Raw genomic sequence first — 15,316 nt, 5'->3', positions numbered from 1 at the left:
TGCCAATAATGGGGAGTAGCACTGTATGTGACTGCTGTGATAATGGTGAATAGTAACATAAATGAAATTAATGCGTAGAAAAGGGGACGTGGATGTGATCCATGCATTATGTGCAACACACTGCAAATCATTCCGGCGAGGGCATCACCGCTGTGTTACATGTCCACAGGAGACCTCAGGGAGAAAAGCAGTCAGCGCGTATTATCCAGGGTTAATGAAGTGGAACGCCATGAAACAATTCAGTGTTCCAGAGTAATCCTAGATATTAGGTCTCGTGTGGACATATATCACATATAAGGGTGCTTTACACGCTGCGACATCGCTAACGATATATCGTCAGGGTCATGGTGTTTGTGACGCACATCCGGCGTCGTTAGCGACATTGCAGCGTGTGACAGCTAGGAGCGACGATCAACGATCCCAAAAACGTCAAAACTCGTTGATTGTTGACACGTCGCTCCTTTTCATAATATCGTTGGTGGTGCATGCCGCAGGTTGTTCCTAGTTTCTGCGGCATCACACATCACTACACAACGACGAACATCTCCTTACCTGCGTCCACCGGCAATGAGGAAGGAAGGAGGTGGGCGGCATGTTCCGGCCGCTCATCTCCGCCCCTCCTCTGATATTGGGTGGACGCTTAGTGACGCCGCTGTGACGCCGAACGCACCTTCTCCTTGAAGGAGGGATTGTTCAGCGTTCACAGCGACGTCGCTGACAAGGTATGTGCGTGTGACGCTGCCGTAGTGATATTGTTCACTACGGCAGCGATCACCAAATGTCGCACGAACGACGGGGGCGGGTGCTATCGCTCACAACATCGCTAGCAATTGCTAGCGATGTCGCAGCGTGTAAAGCGGCCTATAGGTTCTCCGACATATCACATTTGTTACAAGCCGGAGATGGGTTCAATTCCCACACATATTTTGACGAAGTTCACAATTTTATTTATATTATTTATTTTGCCCATCATGTATGATAACTTTATTTGGCTTATGTTATGCTATGTCTACATACCATATGTTTTTTGTTATTTGCTTATATAGACATTTATCCTATTAATGTCGTTTGTTCCATCCAATGGCCATTAATCCACTCACCTTTTTTCTTGGTGCTTAAATACTCCCTTCTTCCCTGGACTGGTGGTGGTAATGTTATTCAGTTTATTCAAGCACTGGTTACAAGCAGGTGGCTTGTACTCCTCTGTGGTATCGTCGCTGCTGCTTTGCTGAACACTTACCTGAGTAATTTATGGATAAGTAGTTCATGCTTTTTCCCTCATGTGTCCTCCTTAAGGCTATGTGCCCACAGGGACAGTGTCCTGCGGTTATATCCGCAAGACATTCCGCAGGTGCTCCCAGAAACTTGCAGCAAAGCTTCTGTCTGTTTCCATGCTGCGGATGTATTTCAGAATGTCCTGCGGATATGGTGCGGGCATTCTGCATTGAGGATACAGTACCATGGCATCGGCACTGCATCCTCAATGCAGAACAAGTGCTGCAGTGATTGGGGCGTTCATATTACTTACCTCCATCATGCAGCACCTCGCTTTCCGGCAGCTGGGTCACTCTGTCAGCGTCTGGTGCACTGTGCTGGAGAAGGTGGGCGGGCCTGCACTAGATCCGGCTGTCACATGACCGGAGCTCATGCAGGCCCCGCCCACTTCTTCGTTCCTGTACCTGGATCGACCGCGCTCCTGTGCACCGGACGGAGAAAGTGACATCGTTGTCTTCTATCAAGGCAGGTAAGTATATGGGACCCTGCGGAGAAGTCCGCAGGAATAATTCCCATGCTGCTGATTTTTCCGCAGGGAAATCCGCATTATTTCAACTGCGGAAAAGACGCAGTGTGGGCACAGCAGTTCCCAAATGCCATAGAAATGGCTGGGGAGTAGCTGTGCTGCAGATTTTTGAAAAATCCACAGAATTTCCGCGAAAAAACTGTGGCAAATTCCGCGCATTTTCCGCAGCGTGGGCACATAGCCTTAGCGTTTAGTGGGGTTGACGAAGAGTTCATCCCACTTATTTCCTATTTATGGCCCAGCACTAGAGATTCCTAGGGTCAGGTATCCGGCTCAGCGCATAGGTGTGGAACCTATATAGGGTGGTGAGGGACCCCAAACACCAGCAGTAGGTTTGGTCAGGAGTCACCACCTCCTCCTACTCTAGATGCAGGGGTTCCTGTCCCTTTCACCGCTTGCTTGGTACTTCTCCTAAGGCCTCTTTCACACGTCAGTATTGTGCGTCAGTGTTTGGATGCCAAAACTAGGAGTGGAACTTAGAGAGAAGACCTATAATTGAAAAACTGACACATGTTCTGTGTTTTGGAGACTCTCCTGGTTTTGGCATCCAAATACTGATGCAAAATACTGACGTGAGAAAGAGGCCTTACCTAGTGTGACAGGTAGCACCATGTTTATTATTTTAGAAGGCGGAGGGCAGGGACATAGGTACAGAGCTTGGGGTAGACGATAACCAGGACCTCAAAAAGTCTGTTATAACCACTTACCAATAACTTTCTGATTTTTTGCTTTTACAACTTTACTTACTGAATTGTACATAGTTAATAAACAACCACCGGCTTTACCGTACCACCGAGTCTGCATTTTCGATGCTGCTGCATTCTCGCACCCGTTTAACATGACATGCAGAATTAATTACAGGATTTGGAGCAATCTGTTTTGCTTTTCTTTTGCATGTGTGGATTCAGATCTCCATCATGTATCCATGATTACGAGGCCCCGTATCACTGGAATGAGAAAAATGTTAATGATCACAGGAGAGATGCTGGTTTCTTTCGCAAAATAGGATCCACCTTGCCGGCAGTAATGTCACTCGCACCCCTTATACGACCCCAAGAATAAGCGTCACTTTAATATGAGGCCTCCGGTGAGAGTGGACTGATATTCTATGATTTTTAGGGGGGGGGGGGGGAAGAGATGCCACATTCCTCACAGTGTGACAGATCCGGGGGCACAACATTGCATTGTTGGAGATTTGGTGAGAAAAGCCTGCCATGTGATCCGGCTCCACCGAACATCATGTAACAGGAGCAGCTAAACTTGGCAGCAACGAGAAATTCTCCATCGCTTCACAAAGTGTAAAACAATCGTACAAAGAACTGGCTGTAAGGGAAGAAAGTGACTATTGCCAATGAAGAGCGGTCATTCCCTGCCATCTGCTGCCGAGGACCAAGGACCATATCACAATCTCTGCTCGGAAAGTCGGAGAAAGTTACTGTAAGTTTTTGTCACTCTTCATGTATTTATCACTGCAGATGGTAAAGTCATCGATACCTAATCAATAATCAATAACTGGTAATGAGGACGCATTGTAAAATTACAGCTGGTGGGACTACTAACACCAGCCGGCATTGCCATTTTGGTCAGTAGAATTGGGTAAAGCTATATTTTGTTTATTATTCAATCAAAAAATGTAACTGCCAAGACTTAAATATATTATAGGTAGACTGTTCTGATAAAATAAAGGTACTCGGAGCACAAACTGGACTATTTATATGTTAAGTATCTCAATTTTATAACTCTACAGTAAAGCAGGTTAGACTTCAGATATTCACTGTTTGCATATATCTTGGTGCACCCAGTGTTTGCATGTAATGCAGTCAGTGTAGCTTGCACCTGTTCACATTTCTCGCATTCTGCTTGCTGGTGTTGATTGGATATATGGGTTTTTTGTAGCATAATTTGTCTGTTGGTTAAGATCAAGTTGTCTTTAGTTACGAGTAACATGCTCGGGTGCTTGGTACTCATAATTAGTGATGAGTGGCCACTACCATGCTCAGGTGCTCGGTACTCATAATTAGTGATGAGCGGGTGTCGCGGGCGGGGAGGACGCCGCCGCTGCTGCGTGCTGGCTAACGCTTGGGTCCGGCGCTGCTGCGGCTGCTGCTGCTCGGTGGCTCGAGCAGTGGGCCGGATCCGGGGACTCAAACAGCGCTCCTCGCCCGTGAGTGAAAAGGGTGATTGGTTTGGGGGATTTAGTCCGTGACGCCACCCACGGGTCATTGTGAAGATGGGCACCACCGCTGCTGGTGACGGGGATCCCGGGAGCGATGGTAGGGAGCTGCTGGGATGTTGTTTTCCCCCTCCGTGGGTAGGGGTCGGTGGTCCCGGGGCCCGGTGATGTGACGGGGAGGCAGGGTTGGTGAGGTGCAGGGTTGCAGGGACAGCGCGGCGCGGTGCCGGACGGCACGGGTGTACTCACTCAGTAATAGATGCACAAAGTCCTCGGTAAACCAAACGGCTGAATGGACTGGTCCCGCAGCCGGCTGCAGTGTCTCTCCCCGGACAGGTGATGGCGGCTGTCTTTCCCTGCACCTTGATGTACTTGGTTGACTACTATGGATCCCCAACGGTAGTCCGCTCTCCGGTGTATTGATGCCGGAGGAGCCCGTTTGCCCGCAAGCGCTGGCCCTTGGGTCTCTAGCCTTAGGCGGTAGCTGTATACCCTCACGGTGTGGGCGGTTGCCTTCTGTCGGGTCTTTGGCTGTTAGGAAACCCCTGGGGTTCTGGTCACATTTGGATTTGACTATTGTGGGCGACTCCAAGCCTGGTCGGGGTCCGATGGCCCTGCCTGTGTGTGCTGGCTTCACTTCGCTCCCTGGTCGGTACCGGCGGGGCAACGCCCGACCCCGGTTTTACGGTTCTGCGTTGCTTCACCACTCCTGCAGACGGCCACCACCGTCTGCCAACCTTGCTGTCAGTGCCTGGGCCACAACCCAGACACTCAAGTGTTTACTCCTCTCACAAGGAAACTAGAGTATGATCTCCAGCACTTCAAAGAAGGTTAAAAATATTTATTGAGGTTCTATTAAAAAAGATCCATCGATCATGAAAACAGTGAGGGGGGACACATTAAGAGAAATCCAACATGTTTCAGCTAGTAGAGCCTTATTCAAGGATGGCAATCCTTGAATAAGGCTCTACTAGCTGAAACATGTTGGATTTCTCTTAATGTGTCCCCCCTCACTGTTTTCATGATCGATGGATCTTTTTTAATAGAACCTCAATAAATATTTTTAACCTTCTTTGAAGTGCTGGAGATCATACTCTAGTTTCCTTGTCTGTGTTCTGCCTGAGGCCAGGGCAGCTCCGTGCACCAACACCGATCCTGACCTGGACTTTAGGAAGGGTGAGCTGAACTACTTTTTCTATTTTCTGTCATTTTACTCCTCTCACCTCCACCTCCTGGACTAAACTCCTGAACTGTTCTGACACTTTTCCCGCCTCCAGGCCTGTGAACTCCTCGGTGGGTGGGGCCAATCGCTTGGCTCCGCCCCACCTGGTGTGGACATCAGAACCTGGAGGGTGGCAACAAGGGTTTTGTGTTTGGCTGGTATTACTGTCTAGTGGAGGTGGGGGTGTGTGAGTGTTATCTGTGATGACCTGGCTAGTCCAGGGCGCCACACGGGCACTACTATGCTCAGGTGCTCAGTACTCGTAACTAGTGATGAGCGAGCACTACCATGCTCAGGTGCTCGATACTCGTAACTAGTGATGAAAGGGCACTACCATGCTCAGGTGCTCGGTACTCGTAACTAGTGATGAGCAGGCACTACCATGCTCAGGTGCTCTGTACTCGTAACTAGTGATGAGCGGGCACTACCATGCTCAGGTGCTCGGTACTCGTAACTAGTGATGAGAGGGCACTACCATGCCCGGGTGCTTGGTACTCGTAACTAGTGATGAGCGGGCACTACCATGCTTGGGTGCTTGGTACTCATAACTAATGATGAGCAAGCACTTCCATGCTCGGGTGCTCGGTACTCGTAACTAGTGATAAGCGGGCACTACCATGCCCAGGTGCTCTGTACTGGTAACTAATGATGAGCGACTCAGGTGGTCAGTACTCGTAACTAGTGAAGAGCGAGCACTACCATGCTTGGGTGCTTAGTACTCGTAATTAGTGATGATAGTAACTAGTGATGAGCAACTCGGGTGCTCGGTACTTGTAACTAGTGATGAGCGGGCACTACCATGCTCGGGTGCTTGGTACTGGTAACTAGTGATGAGTGACTTGGGTGCTCGGTACTCGTAACTAGTGATGAGCGGGCACAACCATGCTCAGGTGCTCGGTACTCGTAACTAGTGATGAGCGGGCACTACCATGCTCAGGTGCTCAGTACTCGTAACTAGTGATGAGCGAGCACTACCATGCTCAGGTGTTCAGTACTCGTAACTAGTGATGAGCGGGCACTACCATGCTCGGGTGCTTGGTACTGGTAGCTAGTGATGAGCGACTTGGGTGTTCAGTACTCGTAACTAGTGATGAGCGGGCACTACCATGCTCGGGTGCTTGGTACTGGTAGCTAGTGATGAGCGACTTGGGTGCTCGGTACTCGTAACTAGTGATGAACGGGCACTACCATGCTCAGGTGTTCAGTACTCGTAACTAGTGATGAGCGGACACAACCATGCTCGGGTGCTTGGAACTCGTAACTAGTGATGAGCGGGCACTACCATGCTCGGGTGCTTGGTACTGGTAGCTAGTGATGAGCGACTTGGGTGCTCGGTACTCGTAACTAGTGATCAACGGGCACTACCATGCTCAGGTGCTTGGTACTGGTAACTAGTGATGAGCGACTCAGGTGCTCGGTACTCGTAACTAGTGATGAGCGGGTACTACCATGCTCGGGTGCTCGGTACCCATAACTAGTGATGATCGGGCGCTACGATGCTCGGGTACTCGGTACTCATAACTAATGATGAGTGAGCACTACCATGCTCGGGTGCTCGGTACTTGTAACTAGTAATGAGCGAGCACTACCATGCTCGGTTCTCATAACTAGTGATGAATGTGCACTACCATGCTCCGGTGCTTGGTACTCGTAACTAGTGATGAACGAACACTATCATGCTCTGGTGCTCAATACTGGTAACGTAACTAGTGATGAGCGTGTGTGGTGGAGGGCATGGGGCAGGCAGTGATTGTAGTCGTGAGTGCAGGGGAAACAAGAGGTCCCAGCACAGCCGGTCATTAATCCCTTACCTCCCCGTCGCCGCAACACACACAGGACGAGTCCGTAACAGTCTCAGGGAACACCACATTCACTTTTCTTCAGAAAATAAAGTCCAGACTCAGTCACCTTTCTTAAGCAGGCCAACTTTTATTTTCTGGTATCTTCTCTAACACCACATCCATCCCATGGGTGTTCCATTCACTCTTCCATACTTTACATAATTTAACATCAGTCCGTATCACTGGCACCTGGGTACCCTTTGTCACTTCCAGGCCTCTCTTTCCTGACTACACTTCATACAAGTACCAGGGGGGGACACCACTGAACAGACAATCCCAACTGTGCCCAGCCCATCCAGACATACCCTTCTGCCTGAGGGCGCACTGATCTTTCCATGTGTGTGGAATTCGCTGAAGTTCAGCCAGTGGATACCGACGCCAGACCCCCGACCGTCCGACAATACCTCTCTCCTTGGTGGACGCGGTTTGCCAATCTAGACCGGATTCCGCGTGTCACGGCCGCAGGGGTGACCCATAGGGCCAAAATCTCCTAATTGGGGGTTCTCACTGCTCCATCTTCCTGGGACTCTCCTCCTGTCTCTCCCATCAACTCTCCCTTATATAGTCTCTGTTCTACTCCTCCTTCTGCCTACCCAAGTGCCAGGACATATGCACTGCAACACTGCCACCTGGTGGCAAACTACACACAGCATATACTGTTATAGACAGACCATTAGTGTGCCGGGTACAGATGCAGGGGTGGGCCTAACGCTTAACCCCCCTACATTTCACCCTTCCTTATGCTAGGCCATCTCAGCCGATTACACACAGGGGCCGGCACACTTACAATTTACTAGCAGATACCCCACTTTCCAATACTGCTCCAGGGGTCCAGGTCACCACCTCCACTGCTGTAAAGCCTATCACTGAAATACATAGTTAGATTCAAATACATCTCCCCGATATATATATATATACACAGTAGTATACACCAGTCCACGGACATTTCAACACCGTAACGTATTTTAATAAATAACATGGCAACACGAAAAAGAACAATGAGCCTGAAGGACCACAAGTTCCTTCCCGGCGTATATCCCCTCCAAAACTGCAGCAAAAATCGCCACAAATAAACCAAAACCGAGATTGTACAGTATGTTTAACAGTTCACAGGGAACAAGTCTTACTCCCCAGGCACCATCTTCATATGTTGATGAACTTTATAATCGGCCACTCACTGTCCCTCTTGGCAGCCTTCCCCTTCCTTTAAGGTGCCAACCTCCCAGGGTGCAGCAACCGGACTAACTCCGTATAAAGAAATGGCACAAAAAGCAAACGTGCCCATTAACACAACACCTCTGCAGTTTAGTCCTGGCTTGCCAGGGTTACCGTCACCGCCGCATTATCACCTTGGGATATCCCCAACACAACCGACGCCGTTGATTCTTCACGTACGCCCATCCGACCATTGGTGGGCAAACCGGATACCGAGTCTCTGCTTGGGGTCCGAGACCACTGCCTGGGGGTCTCTGCTACCGCATCAGGGACCGGGGGCAGTTCCTCCTCCACCACACGTGCGGCCACAGCATAGAATCCCCGGGGTCCTTTCTCCTTGATGAATATCACCCGGGAACCCAGTCGTACAGGAGGACAGTCATACAGTGACCCCGCATTGAGGTAGATCCAGTCGGAAGTATTATCCTCTCTCAGGAAGGTGTACCCCCAGTTGCAGTTCATATAAACCATGCGACCGGAGGAAAATGGGCCACCAACCCGCCGCCCATGGGCTGGGCCAACTGATCTCGTATTTTTCTCTTCTTGGCCCTTTTCTTGTTGATTACCCAGTATTTCCACTCCTGGTCCATGTTCTTCAATTCCTGCTCCTTGCGAGCCTTCTGCTCTGCCTACTTCTGTTGAGCCTGGGCCTGCACTACAATCTCTTGGGCCTGGGTGACCTTCTCCAAGGCTGCCACAGTTCCGTTCGCAGCTGTTCTGCCTCCACCTCCTCTTCCATGTGTGGCGCCCTGGCCTAGCCAGGTCGTCACAGATAACATACAAACACCCCCACCCCCATTAGACAGGGACACCAGCCAAACAAAAATCCTTGTTGCCTCTCTCCAGTGTCTGATGTCCACACCAGGTGGGGCGGAGCCAAGCGGTTGGCCCTACCCACCGAGGAGTTCACAGGCCTGGAGGCGGGAAAAGTGACAGAAGAGTGTAGCAGTTTGAAGTGAGAGGAGCAAGCACTTGGGTGTCTGGGTTTGTGGCCCAGGCACTGACAGCAAGGTTGGCAGACGGTGGTGGCCGTCTGCAGGAGTGGTCGAGCAACGTGGAACCGTAGGACCGGGGTCTGGCGACGGCCCGCCGGTACCGACCGGGGAGCGAAGTGAAGCCAGCACACACAGGAAGTGCCATCGGACCCCGACCAGGCTTGGAGCCGCCGACAATAGTCAGATCCGAATGTGACTGGAACCCCAGGGGTTTCACAACAGCAAAAGTCCCGATTGAAGGCAACAGCCCACACCGTGAGGGTATACAGCTACCGCCTAAGGCTAGAGACCCAAGGGCCAGTGCCTGCGGGCAAACAGGTTCCTCCGGTACCCATACACCGGGGAGCGGATTACCGTTGGGAATCCATAGTAGTCAGAAGGAGAACATCAAGGTGTAGGGAAAGACAGCCACCATCACCTGTCCGGGGAGAAACACTGTAGCCGGCTGCGGGACCCGTCCATCCAGCCGTTTGGTTTACCGAGGACTTTGTACCTTTCTTGCTGAGTGAGTACACCCGTGCCAACCGGCACCGCGCCGCGCTGTCCCTGCAACCCTACACCTCGCCAACCCTGCCTCCCTGTCACAACATCACCGGGCCCCGGGACCACCGACCCCTACCCACGGAGGGGGAAAACAACATCCCAGCTGCTCCTTACCATCGCTCCCGGGATCCCCGTCATCAGCAGTGGTGGTGCCCATCTTCACCCCGACCCGTGGGTGGCGTCACGGACTAAATCCCCCAAACCAACCACCCCTTTCACTCACGGGTGAGGAGCGCCGCTCGAGTCCCCGAATCCGGCCCACCGCTCGAGCCACCGAGCAGCAGCGACGGCGTCCTCTCCGCCCGCGACACATGGTCCACAGCTTCTCCTCTCGCCGATGACATGGCGGGGCCAGAGAGGCTGTCAGCTTCACAGTGACCGAGGGAGGGGTGCAATTTCCACTTACCTCTTCCCGATCGTCAACAGCCTGTAAGCCTTTGAGTGTTCTTGTTGCAGCTGTCTTCCTCGCCGCCTCCCAGGCGCTCCAACTGGGGCTCCAGTGGTGGAACGATATCCACCGGGCTTCCCGGTCGCTTACCGGGACAGGTCGTCATCCTTCACAGCCGTCCATTTCTCTTCCTAGTCTTTCTTCTTTGTCACACCTTTTGTTTTTCTCTGGTCTTCTGGTCTGGGGTACACTAAGGGATTTTGCTGCACCTGGCCACTCCTCCTCTTGGATCGGCATGACTCAAGTACCTGAGTATAATGGAAGCCAATGGAGGTCTTGAGCATTTTTCTGGAAGATTTTCTGGAAATGCAGAAGTCCCCTATTGACTTCCATTATGCCATGTGCCCATCCAAGCACCAATTGCTTGTTACGAGTACTGAGCACCCGAGCATGATAGTGCCCGCTCATCACTAGTTATGAGTACTGAGCACCCAAGCATGATAGTGCCCGCTTATCACTAGTTATGAGTACTGAGCACCTGAGCATGGTACTGCCCGCTCATCACTAGTTACGAGTACCGAGCACCCAAGCATGGTAGTGTCCGCTCATCACTAGTTATGAGTACTGAGCACCCGAGCATGATAGTGCCCGCTTATCACTAGTTATGAGTACTGAGCACCTGAGCATGGTACTGCCCGCTCATCACTAGTTACGAGTACCGAGAACCCAAGCATGGTAGTGCTCACTCATCACTAGTTATGAGTATCGAGAACCCAAGCATGGTAGTGTCCGCTCATCACTAGTTACGAGTACCGATCATCCGAGCATGGTAGTGCCCGCTCATCACTAGTTACGAGTACCGAGCATCCAAGCTTGGTAGTGCCCGCTCATCACTAGTTACGAGTACCGAGCACCCAAGCATGGTAGTGCCCACTCATCACTAGTTATAGTACCGAGCACCCGACCATGGTAGTGCCCGATCATCACCAGTAATGTTCTATATTGTATCAGGACTTGAGGGGCCGCCTTCATGGAGATTTACAAGTTATATAAAGTACTATGATATTGTTCTTTATAGTACTATTATATACCTGTACAGTATGTATTATTGTGCTATGCTGCCTTCAGTGTAGTTTCTCTGCTGCTCAGGTGGAGGCTCCTGCTTTGCCTGAGTACAGGACATTCTGACTCTCACATCCGTCTATTTCACATGAAAGACTCAGTTATTACATTTTTATTAGGAGTTTTTGGCACGAGTCCTGCCCCTGTTTGGAGGTAGGAGCTTCTGACATCTTCACCACCAGACCCCAGTAATGGGCGGGACACTGAGCTCCAATGCTCTGATATAAAGTCCCCAGGGACTGTAGGACATACTCAGAACTCATGAGAGGTCCTGAGGTCCCAGAGAAGCCATCGCACCAGGTAAGGACTGCACCATTGTGAGATGACTGGAATTAGTAGTCATATATTTGTAGTTTCATTCATTTGTAATTTCATTGGATTGGTTGGTATTGATGCCTTTACCATTATAAAGTGCAGTTTTTGGGGGGGCTTTTACCTCCAATTTCTGTGCACCCACAATTCTCAGCACTGGACGCTGTAATCACAATCAGGCAGGGGTCTTCACTTACAGAAAATGCATCACAATATACTACATATATGTATATATATATATATATATATATATATATATACATATATATATATATATTTTTTATATATATATATATATATATATATATATATACAGTAGATATAATGAGCACCAACATATTTTTACGATATTGAAGTTTATGTAATTAGATCCGTTTTTTATGTTCAGCGCATGACGAGAAAGGGAGAGGTGTTCAAAATGGAAAAGAAGAGGATGCAAGCGTAACCCATACTTTCCATTTCTGTAAAATATCCATCAAAAGGATCAGTTAACCAATGGAAATTTTGGCGTAAAATTTATAGATACACCAGCTCAGCAGGACAAAAATCACACAATAGATACACCAGCTCAGCAGGGCGGAATCACACTAAAGATACACCAGCTCAGCAGGACAAAAATCACACGATAGATACACCAGCTCAGCAGGACAAAAAAACAGACATGATAGGTACACCAGCTCACCAGGGTGAAAATCAGACATGATAGATACACCAGCTCAGCAGGGGGCAATCAGACATGATAGATACACCAACTCACCAGGGTAAAAATCAGACATCATTGATACAAATCAGACATCATAGATACACCAGCTCAGCAGGGGGCAATCACACATGACAGGTACACCAGTTCAGCAGGAAAAAAATAAGAAATGATAGATACACCAGCTCACCAAGGTAAAAATCAGACATGATAGATACACCAGCTCACCAGAGTAACAATCAGACATGATAGATACACCAGCTCACCAGGGTAAAAATCAGACATCATAGATACAAATCAGACATCATAGATACACCAGCTCAGCAGGATAAAAATCAGACATGATGAGTACACCAGCTCAGCAGGGAGCAATCACACATGAAAGGTACACCAGCTCAGTAGGGTAAAAAAAAAAAAAAAAAATCACACACATTAGGCACACCAAATCAGCAGGGAGGGATCACATAATAGAAACACTAGTTCAGCATGATGGACTCAAATGTATCCATCATTTGTGATGTTTATCCTGCTGAGCTAGTGTATCATGTGTATTTTTGTCTTGCTGAGCTGCTGTACCTATCATGTGTGTTTTTTGTCCTGCTGAGCTAGTGTATCTATCATGTGATTTTGTCCTGCTGAGCTAGTGTATCTATCGTGTGATTTTGTCCTGCTGAGCTGGTGTATCTATCATGTGATTTTGTCCTGCTGAGCTAGTGTATCTATCATGTGATTTTGTCCTGCTGAGCTAGTGTATCTATCATGTGATTTTGTCCTGCTGAGCTGGTGTATCTATCATGTGATTTTGTCCTGCTGAGCTAGTGTATCTATCATGTGATTTTGTCCTGCTGAGCTAGTGTATCTGTGTCGCCCTGGGCAAGCCAGGGGACACAGATAACAGCACCACTACACCCCACACTCCAGGTAGGCACACCTGCTAACCAGAAACCCTTGTTGCCTCCCTCCAGGAGTCTGTGATGCACACCAGGGGGTGGGCCAGGCGGTTGGCTCCGCCCACCAAGGAGCTCACAACTCTGGAGGCAGGAAGTTACCAGGCAGTCCAGTCAGGGACATGAAGGAGTGAACAGCAGATTAGCCCAGGCAGGGCTTGAGTAAAGAAGCAGATAGCCCCGGGCAGGGGAAGAGTGCAGTCTAGCTGAGGGCTAGAGTAAACAACAAGAAGTGAAAGTGAAGGAAAGGAAAGTGGAAAAGGAGGAAAGCAAGAAGTGGAGAGAGCGCAAAGAGTGCGCAGAGCCTGAGAGCCCAGCTTTGTGTAGGGCTAGAACAGCAAGGTCAGCGACGGCGGTGACTGTCCGGAGTGGGACAGTTCGGAAGTTCCTGGAAGGACCCCGTTGGCTGTGTGCCCGGTGGTCTGGAGCAGTGTTCCGAAGGACAGTCAGCACCAGGGCAGGGGCCTCTCGGACCCCGGCAAGGCTAGGAGTCGCCCAATTTGCCGAATCCGTCAGTGAAGGGGACGCAGATCCCCCAGCAACAAAGTCCCGATTGACGGCAACAGCCCGACCATTACCGGGGAGACACCGCCACCGCCAAGGCACCAGTTTCCCCAGGGCCAGCGCCTGCGGGCAAAGTGTAGAGCTCCTCCGGCCCAGATTGCAGCCGGGGAGCGGGTAACCGGAGGGAATCCACCGCTACCATCAGTCAAACAGGTGCAAGGAAGAGAGACGTCACCGTCACCTACCGGGAGTGCAGGTGCAACCGTCTGTGGGACCGTCCTACCAGCCGTTGGTTTACCGTACAAACTGTGTCCGTGTCTCAGGCTGAGTGAGTACCACAGTGCCGCAAGGCACAGCGCTGCCCCCGCGTCCCTGCGCCCTCCAGGCCCTACACTTCACATCTCTTCACCGGGCCCCGGGATCACCAACCCCTACCCACGGAGGGGCAACACAACACCTGGCTGCTCCAATCACCATCCCCGGGACCCCCACACTGAGCAGCGGTGGTCCCATCACCACAACCGTGGGTGGCGTCACGAACTATAATCCCAACAAACACCCCCTTTCACTCACGGGCGAGGAGTGTCGCTCGAGACACCCCGGGATCCGGCCCGCAGCTCGAGCCACCAGGAGCAACAGCCGGACCCGAGCAGAAGGGGTGAGCGCGGTGTGCCGACACCCTCCTCCCCGCCCGCGACATATCTATCATGTGATTTTGTCCTGCTGAGCTGGTGTATCTATCATGTGATTTTGTCCTGCTGAGCTAGTGTATCTATCATGTGATTTTGTCCTGCTGAGCTGGTGTATCTATCATGTGCGAGTCTTTCCTGATGATAAATGATTATACTATAGAGTCCTGCACTATAGTCATGTTCTAGTGATGCTGGAGATAGTCTTTATGTGCACTCGCTCAGCAGAACAGTACAGCAATGATATAAGCTGGACTAGTTAAGCAGAGTCGAACCTTCATTTAGAGAAGAACGTGTGAAAAATAAGCTGATTTTTTTTTTCTCATGGGGGGTCGGACTGAGGAATAAATTGTGCATCTGCAGGGCTCCGTGTGCTGTCCGCGCGCTGTCCTATCAAATATCGGATGGCACATGTCTGGATTAGATGCTTGCCTACATGAGCCCTTTCACTGGGGTCACATGACAGTATACAAAAATCACCGGGGCCTGAAGTGACTCGTTACCATGTAGCGGTGCTGCTCCTGGGGACTGCGGTAGCGAGGCCCGTTTCCGTGACCCTGGCGGTGTCGTTTAGTAAATAAGAAAGGGATGATGACAGTTTATTCGTGACATCGCTTGTGGTATGCGGCAAGTTAGGTGCCACCGCTGCGGGATGGGGACCTCTGAGGCAGATGGTGACGCAGCTGGGCAGGCAGAGCTGGGCCCCAGTGCGGATGGGGTGGGTAGTAGTCTATGATGGCGGGAGCTGCTGGACGGGAGGCACAGGCGAATAACAGATTTATTTATAAAAACTCAAGGTTTTTATTCACTGTAGCAGGTTCCAAGGTAAAACGACATGCCAGTGACCACCTTTGGAATGCTGGG

At 50.4% G+C, this 15,316-nt stretch overlaps 1 protein-coding gene across 2 annotated transcripts in view; it reads left to right on the top strand.

The window, feature by feature from the left end:
* Positions 1–3,039: 3,039 nt before the first annotated feature.
* Positions 3,040–15,316, top strand: part of SLC14A1 (solute carrier family 14 member 1 (Kidd blood group)) — a 92,115-nt gene continuing 79,838 nt past the window's right edge. Inside the window, exon 1 of one of the 2 annotated variants that reach the window (XM_075327538.1) lies at positions 3,040–3,238. Coding sequence is in view for 1 of the 2 variants with exons in the window: in XM_075327523.1 (XP_075183638.1) it covers positions 11,562–11,600 (39 nt within the window). In the remaining variant the exon portion in view is untranslated. Of the gene's footprint in view, positions 3,239–11,542; positions 11,601–15,316 lie in introns of those variants that run through there. The other variant, XM_075327523.1, reaches the window with a different exon arrangement.

Source organism: Anomaloglossus baeobatrachus, chromosome 1 (assembly GCF_048569485.1).
Source record: "Anomaloglossus baeobatrachus isolate aAnoBae1 chromosome 1, aAnoBae1.hap1, whole genome shotgun sequence".
NCBI lineage: Eukaryota > Metazoa > Chordata > Amphibia > Anura > Aromobatidae > Anomaloglossus > Anomaloglossus baeobatrachus.
Note: the sequence above shows the minus strand (reverse complement) of the source record. Positions and strands in the feature narration are given on the sequence as shown.